Here is a 16,267-nt window from a genome sequence, read left to right as displayed (position 1 = left end):
GTTTATTTGGCGAACGGCTTCAAGTTGAGTATAGAATCGGCACAGAATTTGGATTTCTTGGGATAAGAACGTGCTTGATTAAAGCGTTTTATTCTCCCTCACCCCCCAAAACAATTGTAGTATTTTTTATTTTTATGATATCGAATTAGTAATTTGTTTGTTCGCGAAATATGTTTTTATCTTGTTGCGATCAGACTACGTAGAATCCTTTTCTAAAATTTTCCTAGCAGTAACTTGTGTCTTCGCACCTCGTTGAAATAGGTCTAATTTGACGTGATTAAATAGGGCAGTTAGTAGGATTTGGAATTTGTGCCGGTTAATATCGCATATTTCTGTCTCACTCTGCATCCACAAAATATCAGATAATTTTATTTGTTACTTTTGATGATGGCTTTCCAGATGTGTTTATTTACTTTGGTTAAATTTAAAAGGTAGCGGTGGAATTATTTTCATGTTTTAGTTGATATGACATGGTTGGTTTTCTGATTATGCAGTCGGTTAGTTTTCTTTTTTAAAAATTTCCAGGTGGGGGGTTTCGAGTGTTTTTGTTGGGGTGGTTTAGTATTATTTTAGTTTCAAGGTCAATTCGTATTTTATAGTATGCCATTTTTTTAAAAGTTTGTAGTAAACTAGTAATTCAACCTACACTTTAGTTCTTGATATTAATGAAAAAAAATATTAAAGTAAAAAAGTATTTTTTAAAATTGAGATTAAATTGGAGGTTTTTTTTTACAGTCGAGATTGAAATAACAGTTTTTAATTTTTCGAATTTAAACAAAAGTTTATGCAAGTTTTGTCCCAAAATTTGAATTTCTTGGATTAAAATTAGAGTTTCATTGGGTAACCCGTTTTCATTTTATTTATAATATTTTCGTTTATGTTTATCCACTAATAGTTTAGAAATTTTTTTTATAAAGAATAAGTGATAATAAGCATACCAAAATGACTAGCAATTTCAAATTAAAGCCTGACATGCATTCAAGAGTCACTTTCAATTCTACTCTTTTTAGTTAAAGAATTTGAAGGAGAAAAAATGTTGAAGGTATTCTTTATGTATTTTTTTTAAAAAAAAAATATTTATTCGTTTTGGTTAGCAAGATTTTTGTCTCTACTGCTATGTTTCTGATTTTGGATGTTTTTGGCAACGGATACCCACCATTGCAAATAAACAAATATATGATTGTATTACTTGGTTATTTGGTTATGATTATATTTTTTAACGCTTAGTAGGTTTTGGCAAACAAAAATTCTGAAGATGTTTGCTAAAGATCGTTTAATATGCTTTATTTAATGTTTATTTGTTTTAAATTTAATAAGTTTCTTTAATTATTTTGAATTTTGTTTACTTACTTTATAGTCTTTGTGCATTTTTGGTAATAAAGGTTTAAACTGAATTGATGCAGGTGTCAAGTTCTGTTAAAATATTCATTACAGTTAATGACCTTGAGCATTGGTTTTTAAGTAGGCATTTTTAATTTTATAATTTTGTATACAAATTTTTATGAATAGAAGTGTATAACTATCATTTAAATCTGTACATGTGTCACACCTCTCTTGAGAGGGTTGCTTTGCTTTTGCATTCTTGTGGTGTCTTTTTTCAGGCTGCTTGACTTTAATTTTCGAAACGGTATTTTTTTTTTGGGTTAAAGTGTTAAAGAACTATGGGAAAATAATATAAGCTGAACTTTTACACTTTAACTAATTGGAGATTATAATGTATGATTATCGTGTTGACTTCTATTATCTTTACGTTATTTGGCATCTATAATTTAATAAATAAGCATAAAATTAAAGCTTCTAGTTGAAATTGGATTTCTCTTTACAGCTGAGTGCATGAACCAACACAAGATTATTTCAATTTAACCGGTAGACAATAATGATAGCAACGATCTCTACCAAACAAGAAATTGGATTTCTCTTCGAAATTATAAATAAAAAAATCTATTTATTAACATGAAAGATTTCTCCCACCCATTACCTCCCTTTATTTTACACTATTATAACTTATAAGTTTGGATACTGTTTATCTTGCACTAAAATTAATGGTTTGAATATATTATAAAATTAAACTTAATTAAAATGCTAATTTTTTGCGTGCAGTCGTATTTGCTAATCAATATTTTAAATTATATTTAATAGCTTCATTAATTTTTGTTCAGCAAATAACCTTCATGAAAATAACCTTTCAAAAGCTTCAGATGATGCCGAAAAATCTGAAATAATTGTTATAAAAAAGAAAAAATTTAAATCATGTTCAATCATGATTTTAAAAATCGAACCAAACTGCTCGGTTCGATTAGTTGTGGAAATCAACCTCATGATCAATTCTTTAACACTAAAAAACTGAACTATTTTAGAGCTAGTGAGAATCAGGCCAGAACCGACCAAAATCTGTTAAGAACCAGTGCACAAAACCAATTTGAACCAATGCTTTTTTTAAAAAAGAATATTTTTCTCCTAATTTCTAAGAAAAAATAAAAGCACATTTAATAAAAAAAATTAAATAGTTATAAATTATTTTGTCAATGATTATTAATATTTTTCTCCTCACAACATAATTTACTCATTTATATTAATTTACATTTTTATTTTAAATAAAGTTAAATTTTTAATAAACATTATTTTATTTTATTAAAATTTAAACTTAAGTATTATATATTTATTTGAATTTTTATTTGTTTTAAATGCTGTAAACCTATAAAATAATATATTATTTTAATATTGTGTCAGTTTTGATATTATATTTACTTAATATTAATTTATGTATTATTTAACTATTATTATCATTTTATTGATTCGACCACAGTTTAATTATAATTGACACAATGATAACTGAATTAGTGTCTTGACTGGTTTACTGGTACATTAGGTCAAGTTCATCAATCTTCAAGACAGACAAGAGATCACAACTTCAAGGTACTATGTACAGCCATCATGCGATTAAAACAATCCATATCGTAGATTTATCAAATAGAACCCTATTTACATTTTTTTATAACTAAAATGCGATTTACAAGTTGTGTATATTACACATGTCACTGCACTAATCAAATTCGTCCCACGTACACGAAAGTCAATCTCCCTCTGGATCTCCTTCATGTGCTATCAAATTGCTTCGTTCTGCATCGTTACTAGTGCATTGATGCAACTGGGGAGAAGCAAAGAGATTTTTCTGAATGTCAAGTGAAACCGACCCCACTGTTGTGGCATGTGCAGAATCAACGTCAATGCTTCCGGCAGAATTTGATCCGTTTCTACCGCTACCTACAACCAGCAATCCTTGTTAAAAACATTGTCCTTTCTTTTTTGTATACTTTTCTTTTCAAATAAGACCTACAAATTATTGAGGACAAATAACCTGGAAAACTAGGGGCAGGAGATGTGTTTGATAACGCAGGTGACATTCCACTTCCTCTTTTCATCTTTGACTGCAAAGCAGAACCGTAAGTAAGGATTAATGGTCAGCTGATAAAAGGAAGAAACATTATTGATTATCAATCTTAACTAGGAATAAAAAATTGTACAAATTTTGCAAGGTTAATTAGTCCCTTATGCTTCACTTGTCATGTGGAGAAGTACTCCTTAACTTATAGCTCGCAATTCAATTGCCATGTGACGATTTGAAAGTCAAGCACCTTTCTCGAAGATGCATGCTATCAGGATTTGTTTTTGCTAAAGATGTTCTGGTACAGCAAAGAACTTCAGTAAGCATTTATTTAGCATACCTTCGACATTTCTTCACAATGCTTTACAACAATTGAGATATTTGCACAACGTCCATGGGATAGCACATAGGCCCACAAGAGAAGCTTCCTTGGTATGCTCAGATCAAGTGCTTCAATTCCAGCAGTACTTGGGTTGAATGGCGTCTGTGTTACTAATTGAGATGGAATCAAATAAAAGTTGAGTCCAGAGGTAAGCACTACAGAAGAACTCTCCCGGTAAAAATTATAGCAAGCTCTGAGCAAAGTGTTTGCAGTTTCCAAATTCTCATCAGAAGCTTTCTTGATAATAATATCTTTTACTTTTGATAAAATAGTGCTCCATTTTGTTTCAATCTTTTCTAAATGAGTTGGATCTTCAAAAGCTGTACTCCATAACTCATTTGGCTGCAAATCAATACAGAGCAACTGGCTATTATCCATCCCACCATCAGTCAAATTAAGGACCTGAATCCCATTTGAGAATTCACAAGATAATGGAGTTATTTGTGCCAAATTGTATACAAGAGATCGACACCAAGCAACAGAAGCATGCTTGCGAACTTTGGCATAATTACTGTCTGAGAACTTTGGGTTCTTAGAACGCTTCCGAATCTTCTCATTTATTGCTTCAAGAGTTTCCAGTTTTCCATTTTTCTCCAATAATACAATATGTTCATGAAGATATCTGCAAAGATTTGTGGATCTGAATTAGTTTTACCATTGGAAAAAAGATGGCAAACGCATTATGTATCAGTCAAAAGAAGTTCAGTGAACACAATTTGTTCAAAAATATCATATTTGTTTAAACCTTATTACCCATATATGATACTCTCTGACATATCTGAGCCTTCAATTTCAGGCAAGCTGCATATTTCTGGCCATAAGCTCCCTTGCTCCATGAACAATGCAAACATTCTCTCCAGCACATTGTCAGAACTGCTCACTGAACCAGAGGCAGTAGTCTGATAATGGCACATAGTTGCAATCAGGGCCTTTAGATACCTTCCAATAGCCACGGGTATAAGATCTTCAATACATAATGAAAACTGCATTCATGGGGAAGTCAAAAACAAAACAAATGAAGTTTACAATACTATCAAATATGATATGCAAAATTGAAAGAAGAAATTATGCAGGTCGTAGTTGACAGGTGACTAATAACATATAAACATTACTGGATTCTAGACATATTAATAGAAATGTTTACCCTTTTTTTTGTGAGGCAATGAGAGGGATTGTCACAGGACACACCCAAATAAAAAAGGAACAAAAAAGACAACAAATAGTAAAGCCTCAAAGTCTGCTTAAGAAACGCATTTGAAGTGTCTAGGAGAGGAAGCAAGAAGCAAATAAATGAATAATTAGTTCAATTCATTCTATTATTATTGCTGCTGAATACATAGCAAAATTAATTGGCAACAGGAACTTCCAAATTTTATACCAAGATAAAACTGATCCACTTAGGTTTGGATTTGTTAGTTAACCAGTTTAGTTATTTTAATATAAAAGAAGAAATAAAAAAGAGGGCTAGGAATCCACCCATGTCAAAGTACAAAACAGAAAACAACAAAGAAAAAAATTCAAAGGAACAACTCTTGGATTATGAATCTTCTCCCCTAATAAATCAGATGGTAAATTCTTGGTTCAAGATCAGCTTTAGCTCTGGTCATGAAGGGGCTTCCTTACCATGTGCCTGCATAAACTGTAAATCCATATCTCTAACGTAATTTTCATCACCTTAATTAACTGAGCCAATCTTGGTCTTACCATGTAAAACACAATGAGTCAAAATCATCAAATGATTCACATTAATCAAATACAAAAACAGTTATAAACAAAGAGTGCTTCCACAAGAACAAATGAAGCATAAAAGTGTAGCTATTATCAATTTACTGACATGTAACTTAAATAGTAAATCAGACTCTGGAATTTACCCGTTTATCTGCACGAAGAGCAACATACGAACGTTCAAGAATACATCTATCTCCAGTCTCTTCCAATAGTTTGAGATAAAACAGCAAATACTTCCGAATGCACGTAATAAATTTTCGAGAACTTTCTGGTAAGTTAACCTCAAGGGATTTTTTGTTCCCAGCAGTACCTGGTGTCTTGCGCCTGATATTAAATGCAAAATAAGTTAGTTCTAAGTTGGGGACATATTGATGTTTCCTCCTCCTGCATAGCATGGATAACAAATCCATCAAGTGTTACTTTATTTTGACAAGGGAATCCCTCAAGTTACACAAGGCAATTTGGGTAAAAATTCATTTCATTTGAGATTACAAAAAAAAAAAAAAAAGCTTCCAAGAGACCATATCTTTCAAATCTTCAAAGTTTTTGTAGGGACACCAATTAATATTACCACAAAGTATTAGTCATGCATTCTTGGAAATTGCAAAAGCATGAGACATCAATTGTTAGTGGCAAAATGCCACTTCATTCAAGTTCAATCAAAGCAACAAAAACTTAAAAATGAAAGGATAATTGTACCTTCCTTTTTTTACCGTGCTATCAATTTCCCACATATTTATTGTAAATGATGAGCGTGAAGATTTGAAGCAGAAAGATAGATGATCTTTTGCCCTCTCTATATCACCACTCTCACCTCTTTTGTACAGTCCTTGAGCCAGCATGTATCTGGCCTTATGGAAATGTTTGAGATCCCCCTCTACGCATGTTTCAAGAGCAGAAAGGCAATCATTGAAAAGCATAGACCATACTGTATCCAATTTGAGCAACTCTTCATGCTTTGTTTCCACAAAATTGGCATCAATACATCTTTCCTTTGTATTTAAAAATGAGCTATCAATACCAATAAGGATACTTGTGACAGCTTCTTTTACAGATTGATTAAAGGAATTTGCTGAGAGAACCTGTTGAGGACCAAAAAATACTAAAATATAGATAAAGTGCCCAAATTATCTAGTCAATTAAAAAAATTGAAGGTTAACCTTTGAATTAACTGCAACTGTAAAGGACAGAAAAACTAGAGATGTGAAAATTAGTGCAGTCAGAATAAATGGACAATGTCAAAGACAAATAAAATAATAGCAAAATAGAGTTTAATGATCAGAAAAGGGAGGGAAAACCTTCAAAATCTCCAAATTCTGTTTTCCACACTTAAATAATAATTTCAAACGTGAGGCATGCATCCTGTAGACAGGATCAACAGCTGATGTGTTCCAAGCAATAGCTTTATTGTAATATGATAATGCAATTTCGTGTGAATATCCAAGTTTTTCGCTGAGTTTACCCAAGTAAAAGGCATGCAACCAATCTTGCCTGTACAAAGAATCAAAGTAGTTCATAAACATCATATTTAAGCTTGAGAAGTTCAGAAAATAAGAATACACAAGAAAAAGGATATACTTAAGTGTGAAGGCTTTCTTAAAATGTTTCATTGAGTTCTCACAAAACATCATCCATGCCGCATCCTTTAAGGGCAAAGCAGATCTCTGATCATAAAATGGGACTACATTTTGAAGACTGTCGTAGTATACCAATGCCAATAACTCATGTATCTCACACTGGAAATATAACAAATGCAAGAAAGAAGTTAAATATATAAATAACCAATAATATCTTATCAAGGCAATGATGACATGCATCAAGATTCTTAGGGTTTATGCATTCAAGTAAATGTTGTAAGCATATAAAGTTACAAATCCATAACAACAAAAATCTTGAACATTACGCCATATAGATTGTTATTGCACATTTTACTAGCCTTAAAAATATTATCAGACATTTAATGTGACCAAAGTAGCTAGCATAAACAATGAATGGCACTGTCTTAATAATTTACAGTGCAGATAACATTTGCAGGGGACTTTTGGGGGTATAAACACTGCTTTTCTACTTAAATTTTCATTTTGATTGAACCCAACTATGTTAACAACCAGATGGTAGTGACTAAAGAAAGGGAAATTTTAAAAGGAGTAAACATATAAATAGAGGTAAAACCTGCTGAGCAGATGTCTTTGCCAAAGCTAAACTCATTAGTAGACACCTTCTACTCCTCCTTCGGCTTGTTTCCACTCTCTCGGATAAAGTAGCATTCTTCCTCCACCCTACTACATTAACGTGCTTGCTACCATCATTTAGTAACAAATCTACTTCCTGGTTCGGTGCAACAAAGAAACAATTATAAAACAGTATAAGGCAACATAATTAGAAATTAAGACACTATTGTTTATTTGTAAATGTCACAGCATTCAGGGTTAAATAAGCACAATAACATATTTAACTTACCTCATCATAAATATTTCCAAGTCTCTGCCAGCTTTCAAAGCGCAGAGGATTGTACATGAGATCATATTTGAAGAGCTTTGCATTTTGTTCAACAAATTCTTCCCCTTCCTTGGTCAGCACAAATCCAGGCCACTTATCTGTTGCGCTCATTTCCTCAGACAGAGCCAAGAAATAATACAAGTTACAGTAGACCTCCAAATATGGCTCAGACCTGAAAATCATATACAGTTTGAGTTTGAGATAACATAACATTAAGAAACTAAAAACAAGGAATATCATGGATATATTGTAGCCATTAAATTTAAATAAGAAACAGGTTACGAGTAAAATAAATTAAAAAAGGCCCTACAGTACTGTACAATGCGTACCTCCTCAATAATGTTGCATTATACTGAGCAAGGCCACCCACATCAGGAAACATTCTCTTAGTAATAGATTCAAGAAACCCATCAGACCCAGCCTCCTCTGAGAGCTTATCTTCACATAGATTAGGATCATCTAGGAACTTATCAATAGGGTTTCCTGCCAAGAGGTCCTCTGGTGGCTGCAGAAAGTGCTTCCTAATAGCTCTTAAAACTCTACGAAGTTTGACCAGTCCAGTCCTCTGATACATAAAAAAAATTAAGCTAAATAAAATCACAAATGAAATTTCTGTACAATATTCCATAGTCAAGCCGTACTATACAAATTAGGGATAGAGAGAACTCACAGAAGATGCCTTTGCATAGGGAAGAACATACTTGAAAACATCAGCACATTGTTCCTTGGTTTGATAATCTCCTCGGCTTGTGTTTTTGTGCACCACTAGATCATCCTCATAAGATGAATCAGATCTTAGATGTAATCCATATAAACAGAAAAAGCACTGATCTAAGGCACAGTCAATTTTAGACTCAAGTTCCTCCCATTCATCTTCAGAAAGTTCATCTTCACATTCAATCAATTGATTGATTGAACTTTCACCCTTAATTAACTTACTGCCAGTGCCAGCACCTCCATGATTTTCACACTCTACTTCCTTACAGTCTTTATCATGAACTCTGCAAGATGAAATGCCTTTGGATATTATTCCTTCATAAACATCCTTTTTCTCTGAATTAATTTCATCAATTTTGGTGCAATCCATCTGGATGTCTAATGTGTCTGATTTTGATTCTTCAACAGACACATTGACAAGACTGTTTTTGGACACTTCCTCACATTGCATTGATTCTTTATGGTTAAAGCTGGATTTAAGCTTCGTATCCAAGGCCAAGAGATGTTTTATTGCAAATCTAAGAAATGTTCCTTCTTCACCTTTGCCACCTTCACCCAAACAGCAAAGGCCATATTCAGCAAGCAAGTCATGTGTTGCAACAATTAAATCAACCTGAGTTTAGAATGCAGAAAAGAATGGTAGAGGTTTTCAATTAAAAAAAGGAATCACTAAAACAACCAAATCACTTAAAAGTATAATTCTTTAAAGAAGATAGCTAACTTGAGTTTTGATAGGCGTTGTTGGGCAAAGATGCTGGAGTTTGCAGAAAACAATGGCTGCATCAACGAAACAGCTGCTTTCAGCTTGATCAGAAATTACTTGTGCTGAGGCTTTGTTGAGGGCAAGTATGTTGGCAACATGGCTCATGATTAACAACAGCAGAGATTGCATTTGACAAATGCTTCTTGTTGGAACAAAAAGGCCATCCTGCAAGTATAAGAACACATACTTTTTCTTTTTTAATTGCAATGGATAACCTGTTTATCACGTTGATAACACATTATGTTTATTCAAAAAGGAGTAGTTACTATTTCTAGATGTTCATTACTGGGCTAATTATTAACAGTCTAATAATAGATAACTAGAGGTACATTTTAATTAACTGATTTATTTGTTGTGTTCAAGAAGGAGAACAACATATAAAGTTCATGAACTTAATGGAAGAACAGGAAAATAATTTTTAAAAAATATGCCTCATGGCTATAACATCTTAAAATCCAAAACTACCGGAATGGTATTGCTTACAGAATCTCCACGTTGATCGATAATTTTCTTCACTTGTGAGATACAGTCAGAGAGTGCCTTCACTTCATCCGCAACCAAGTGACTACAGTTCTTGCTAGAACTTTCCTTTGAATCAATATCAAAATTAGGAGACGCACTTAAAATAGGTGCTTGATCAGAAGATTTAAATGATGTAATACATGTATTTAAACCCATCTTTGTCATTAGTATTTTCAGCTTTCTATAATGACAATTGAAATACATCTCTACATCCATTGGATTCGCCTTTTGACATGCTTCCATTAGAACATCTACAGCCATGAGTTCAGTGGAAGTTATCTTTTCATCACTTTTATCTGTCTTGGATAAAGAGAATGAATTGGGGTAGACATCCTGTGTGGAGAATAGAAGTGGAGAAAGCAGGGATACACACTCCAAAAACTTTTCTTGTTCCATCATCTTAATGACAGACTTTTCCATCAAGAAATTGACCTTTAATATATTAATTTCATCAAGAACTCTATCAAAGTTTAGCTCTTTTACAACCTTGCAATGTGGGCGGGGGACTGAACATAGAGAATCTTCATTTTCTCTCTTCGCCAAAAGTGTCAAAGCGATACAATATTCTTCACATGCTTTTGCCCTGTTGCCATCAACAATAGACAGTCTCCCACTTAGCCAGAAGAATCGAGACCAAAGGGGACTGTTTTTCATCAGAAGTGAGATGTCTAAATTTGAATTGCTCTCAGTGGAGGTATTTATTGTTTTTCCACTGGTCTCTTGGATACTATCTATCGAAAAACAATTTTCATTCAAGGCATGAGTCAAGTGAAAAGGATAATCTAAAGCTACAGATTCAATGATCTTACAAAGATGATAAGACGTCTCAGAAATAAATTCTAATTGTTGAGAACCAGTGGAGGAGCATGATCCAAAGTCATAATACAGTTCAGCAAGAAAAATATTACATTCGGCAGTTCTCTCCTTTCCCCAATGCCTTGTCAACTTTTCCAACTCCAAAAATTTGACAAAAGCATCCTGATATGTGAGACCTTGTCTTGTGACTTCTTCTAAAAGCAAGTGCCCCATATGATAAGCACCATAATTGTTTGAAGTTTCTCTTAAAAATGCAGAAACATTATAATATTCAGAATTTCCTAAACAGGATACTGTCGTCCTATCTCTATCAATTGTATCTTGACCCCCCAATCCACCAGAAATAAATGGCTCTAGATATTGAATGACAACCTTGGTAGGGTCCTTTCCACAAGAAGAATTGGATTCCTCTTTCCCTGGTTTACGACTCCGGAGCCTTTCAAGTCGAGAACTTCGCCTTTCATGCAGTTGTTCTTCTTGGATATTTGCTTCTTTCTCTTTAAAAGCACTTAATTGTTGTATGTTACCATCACCAGAAACACTATTTTCACCATTGGACCCTTTCATTTCCACAGTGTCCATAACAGCTTCTGAGCTATTAGGTAAGATTATGCTTAGCCTAATATCAGGAGAACTGAATGCTTTTTGAGGATCCATCTCGGAACTTTGTGGTGATAAGATTTCCAGAAGTGCGTCGGCAAGAGCCACCCAGGAAACTTCTGTCAGGTGCAGTGCTTTATTCTGGTTCAGCTTTTTGAATGCAACATCCTCATCTACATTCTCATTAGTAGCTTTCCTCTTGTCAGGAAATTTGAGCCGCACATGTTGAGGTTCCAATTTGTCTATGCCTCTTGGAGCAAATGGCAAAGGTTCTGATTCTTCGATGGTATTTCTAACATGCAAAGCACGAGAATGTGATGGCCAGTGCCTCAAAATCAATTTAGCGACAGAAAGGCAAGCAACCTCATCACCAATTGCAATAAGAACTTCCAAAAGCTTCTCCATGCAATTCCCTGTAGACAAAGCACAAATCACATATATGTAAATACATATGTCTGTATACACTATGAGCATGTTTGCATAATTGGCATAGAATTAATATAGAAAATAAGGTATTTTCAAAATAACTTTCAAAGGATGAATTTTATCATTGAAAATGATTATTTAAAGTGATTTTGAAAAAACTAGTCTTGTTTGGATAAGGATGAGATTTGTTACAAGTCACAACAATAAGATTTCAACCTCAGGTCCCAATGCTCACATGGGTAAACTGATTGACATGTTTGTTCTTGCCCATACCTCATAATTGCGGGAGCCCCAAGTATTGGGATGCCTTTGTTTTGTTACACTTGGATGGTGTTAGATGAAAATTACTTTTGAAAAAATAAATATGTTCGACAACAAATTTAAATTAGCATTTAAATGCTATGAATGACAACATATTTGTAAAACTACAAGCCTAATATATCAGAATCAATTCTTGCTGAATGCTCATTCAGCCAGAATCAACAAAATATTACTTCTGGCAGAATGGCAGTTCACACAGCTCAAGATGTAAATTTTAGTTTTGTAGCTTGATGAGATAAAAAAAAATGCCAAAAGTAATTCTACAGTCCAAAGCACATTTGTACAGTGCAGAAGTCATTCCTCACTTTTATTCAAAAGACGCCCAACTGTAGTACATAAAGGGTAAAGATAACCCAAAGAGGTAAACAAAAAACTGAATTTCACATACAAGAACTACTGAGAAGCACTCCATTAAGTAGCCATCAAAAAAATGACTTGTTAAGATCTAAGAGTATTAGATGCTTACAGTTATTAGGGCTACACAAGAGGCCTTGCTCAAATGCCCAACGTGAAATACTCAGTGAGCCCATTGAGCATGACAGTGTTCCCAGCCGGTTCCAGACAACAGAATCTTTAGAATCAATCTCCACAGCTTGAAGGTAACAGCGTAGAGCATTCTCATAATGTGTAGAGTCTTGCTGGAGAAAAACAGTGGCAAGGTTTTTCAATGCCAAAAATCTGTAGAAACGTCTGTAAGTACTAAGAAACACTGATATAGATATATAAATATTCAAGTGTATATCAAATTCACAATACATTAAAGTAACTTTCATATCCAACCGGTCAACTGATAAAACAGTCTCGAAAACCTAATTTATCCTATCCAAAAGCAAAGTGAAAGCTTGTGCAGATAGAAGAATGAAAAACTGTAACAAGTATGAAATAAGTGTATATAGATTTTACCTACGTGATACCAAATAAACTAAGGTCCATTTTGTTTTACTCATACACACCCAGAAGGGTAGTTTTAAAACTTACTTCACTAGTTATGTGCTTCATGAAAATTCAAAATAGTGACAGATTTATCAGGATATGAGAATCAAGCACCCTAAAACTTGAGATGAAAGCAATTTATTGCAGTATACTCATGTAAAATGTTACTTTAATAGACTAGAAATTGAAAAGGAGAAATTCTTGCATGAGCACAGTACTGATTAAAGGCTCAAGTAGAATATTAGAATAACTCTAGCATACTAGCACAAACTTTAACACAGACTTTCTTGTTATTTTTAATGCATTCTGGGCTTTTAATTGGTCGTACCTATAGATACTATGTGCATGCAATAATTGTTTAATTGAAAGGGGAGATTACAAGCAAACAACAATGACAGAACAGTGGACATCTTGATAGCAAAAATGTGGTATAGTGCTGATCAAAACCTGAGTTGCAATAGATGACCATCACTGGCACTGCTATCCACCTGATAACAGAAAACATATCATACCACCAATCCAAAATGACATTAACGGATTGAACAGAATGTGTGTTAAGCAAAAATCAAAACCTGAGCATTAGCAATAAGAGGATCTTTAAGGACAGATTCTAAGAGCTCACGAGCCATCTCATACTCTTTTGTTTGTAACTTGAGAAGCCCTTCGTGATAAGTTTGAGAAAGATGAAATTCCTGAAATAACAGAAAAGAAAAGAAACGAAAAGAAAAGAAAAATTATATGGAATCAATAATGGTAATGTAGCACTTGAATTAGGATTTAAAAAAAAAAAAAAATCAACAGCACATATATGAATTAACAAAGCTATTAAGAGTATCAAGAGTCCTAATCTTTGTACCCTAAGCAAAGCTATCAGAAGTTCTTAACATTATTATTTATCATAGAAAAGGGTGAAAGAGATAGAGAAACGAGCCTGTGCTTCTTTCGTGGGAGCTAGGGGTTCCCACTGACATTTCGAGTCAGTGTCATTTATAGCTGCAATTGAGAACTGAAATTGCAAAACCAAAGCCATTTATCATAACGAATAATTCAACGCTGCGAATTCAAGTAGCTACAAAGATGCATAGAACCTCAAATTTAGTCTCATACCATTTTCGATCTTCAGAACGCTAAGTGATCACGCGGTTTGTATCACCTCGCCGTAGATTCTGCAAATTAGGGTTTCAATCCTCAATTTAAGCTTCCAAACTTTTCAGTTAAGTATTTAAAAAAAAAAAAAAAAACACTAAACTTATGCGCGAGCGCGCTCTGAGAACAGCCCTTGAACAAACAAACGACGTCGTGCTACGGGTTTCTCTGCTAAGAAAAATTTTAACATACAAATTAAAGAAAGTGTTTCTCTGCCACTGTGGTTCGGTTTCCGCTGTTGCAAAATAGGAGGAAAGTATGTTCCGCGATAACCCGCCTAAGGTTCGTACCGTATCGTCACTCTCCAAGTTTTGTCTCAGAAAAAAAATATATTAAAATAAAAATAGCATTTAATGGTGATCTTAATCGAATTTTATATTATTATTTAGTTACTGATAATTTTATAAAAATCAAGAATTTTATCGTAATATATAATATATTATTTAATTACTTAATTTTTTTATTTTTAATTTTGATTCAATTAATTACTATATTATTTATCTTTTATAAATGCACTATTTAAAATTTTAATTTTGTTTTAATTAATTCTAAAATTTATCCTTTTTATAAATAAATTGTTTCTTCTAAAAAATAAAGTCAAATTATTAATAAATAAAAATTCAAGCCTTTTTAATTTACATTGAATCTTTGTTATTCCTTTTTTTGTACTCTGAATATTTTTTTAATTCATTAGGTTACCTTTTCTTTTTCTTTTTTTTAAACATTAAAACATGATGAAAAAATAAAAGAAAAAAAAAACCCATACCATGTTACCTCTAAATCAGTTTGGAAATTGAATCCTACACTCCCACAAGTGTATCACACACTCCCAGTTTCGTTTGAAATTATCTTATTGCCCTTAATGAATTAGCATCACCTTCCCCAATCCACTTGCGACATCTCTTTCCCACGAAGACTACTCCCTTCATCCTCCGCCTTGAAGTCGCACATCTTTGTTCCCTTCCTTCTTCGTTGTCAAAGGTAAGCTTCTTCCTTTTTGGCATGGGTTTAGGTTTTAATGGGGTTGGTTTCTAGTGGTGATAGGTTATGGTGGGGTAGGTTCTAACGAGGGTGCTTTTCGACGTGGATGTGATCGCGTTTTAGAATGCTCATCCCATAACCAAAAAATACTTTTGGAATAGTCTTTCCATAAGCAAAAAAATCTTATCAAATGACCTTTCCATAAGCAAAAAAACTTTCGGAATGAGCTTTTCATAAGCAAAAAAAGCTTCCAGAATGGTCTTTTCCGTAAGCCAAAAAAACGTCTGAAATGGTTGTTCTAGAAGTACTTTAGCTTAAGGATGGCTATTCCGAAAGTATATTTGTAAATCCATAACATCCTTTCTAGAAGTGTATTTTATATATTCCAAAAAGGAGGTTCCATAAATCAATACTGGCTTACAAAAAATCCATTATGAAAGCAACAACTGCAATCAAGAGTAGCCTTTTTGAAAATGTATTTTACATCTTCCAGAGAGGCCATTCTGGAAAGTACAATTTTGGCTTATGGAAGGACCATTCTAAAAGCAAAATTTGCAATCCAAAATAGTATTTCCAGAAGTACATTTTATACCTTTTAGAATGTTTGTTTTGGATAACACTATTTTTGCTTACGAAAAAGGTGTTCCATAAGACTTTTCCTTCCGAAATGATCATTTCGCAAGTGAACTTATTCCCTTACGGAAAGCTTGTTCCAAATATAGGTCCTTGACGTGAATGTGAATATGCTAAAACGTACCTGTGAAGTGGAGAGTTGGAGAATGAGAGAGACTTTTGCGGCATCTAGTTGAACTTGCTTTGTACCTTCGATGGTTGTGGAGAAGAAGGTCGGAGAAGAAGAAAAAAACAGGAAAAAAAGTTGTACTGCGGGAAGAGGCGTAGAATGAGAACAGGAGGTGCAAGATATACACAGGGAGGTACAAAATTCAATTGCCAACCAACCATAATAGTAAGAAGCCCGATTGGTGGAAGCATTATATCTCTTCTTAGCTATAATTTATACTTACTTGAGTAAAATAATTAGTTAGTG

At 33.4% G+C, this 16,267-nt stretch overlaps 1 protein-coding gene across 4 annotated transcripts; it reads right to left on the bottom strand.

Annotated features, from left to right (window-relative positions):
- Positions 1-2,837: 2,837 nt before the first annotated feature.
- LOC100783547 (calcineurin-binding protein 1) lies at positions 2,838-14,541 on the bottom strand. Of its 4 annotated transcripts, XM_014776264.3 has the most exons (20): positions 14,341-14,541; positions 14,200-14,258; positions 14,024-14,098; positions 13,665-13,784; positions 13,540-13,580; positions 12,626-12,837; positions 9,958-11,825; positions 9,433-9,639; positions 8,665-9,324; positions 8,324-8,559; positions 7,956-8,166; positions 7,668-7,823; positions 7,074-7,231; positions 6,794-6,986; positions 6,195-6,577; positions 5,639-5,819; positions 4,521-4,750; positions 3,726-4,389; positions 3,359-3,428; positions 2,838-3,264 (listed from the first exon to the last, which is right to left on the bottom strand). In XM_014776264.3, the coding sequence occupies exons 2-20, from the start codon at positions 14,200-14,202 to the stop codon at positions 3,074-3,076; spliced, it is 5,859 nt and encodes a 1,952-aa protein (XP_014631750.1). In that variant the 5' UTR covers positions 14,203-14,258; positions 14,341-14,541; the 3' UTR covers positions 2,838-3,073. The 4 variants fall into 4 exon arrangements, with proteins under 4 accessions (XP_014631750.1, XP_006581466.1, XP_014631752.1 ...); XM_006581403.4 differs by having other exon boundaries at positions 14,200-14,541; XM_014776266.3 differs by lacking the exons at positions 14,024-14,098; positions 14,200-14,258; positions 14,341-14,541 and having other exon boundaries at positions 2,901-3,264; positions 12,626-12,797; positions 13,665-13,761.
- Between the last annotated feature and the right edge of the window lie 1,726 nt (positions 14,542-16,267).

Source organism: Glycine max, chromosome 6 (assembly GCF_000004515.6).
Source record: "Glycine max cultivar Williams 82 chromosome 6, Glycine_max_v4.0, whole genome shotgun sequence".
Taxonomy (NCBI): Eukaryota; Viridiplantae; Streptophyta; class Magnoliopsida; order Fabales; family Fabaceae; genus Glycine; species Glycine max.
The sequence above is the reverse complement of the archived record's forward strand: the minus strand, read 5'-3'. Positions and strand labels throughout refer to the sequence as shown.

Coding starts and splice junctions, on each gene's coding strand:
- LOC100783547 (XM_006581403.4), bottom strand. Junction 9,325..9,432: donor CAACGCCTATCAAAACTCAA/GTTAGCTATCTT, acceptor TTCTAAACTCAG/GTTGATTTAATTGTTGCAAC. Junction 7,824..7,955: donor TTGGAAATATTTATGATGAG/GTAAGTTAAATA, acceptor GCACCGAACCAG/GAAGTAGATTTGTTACTAAA.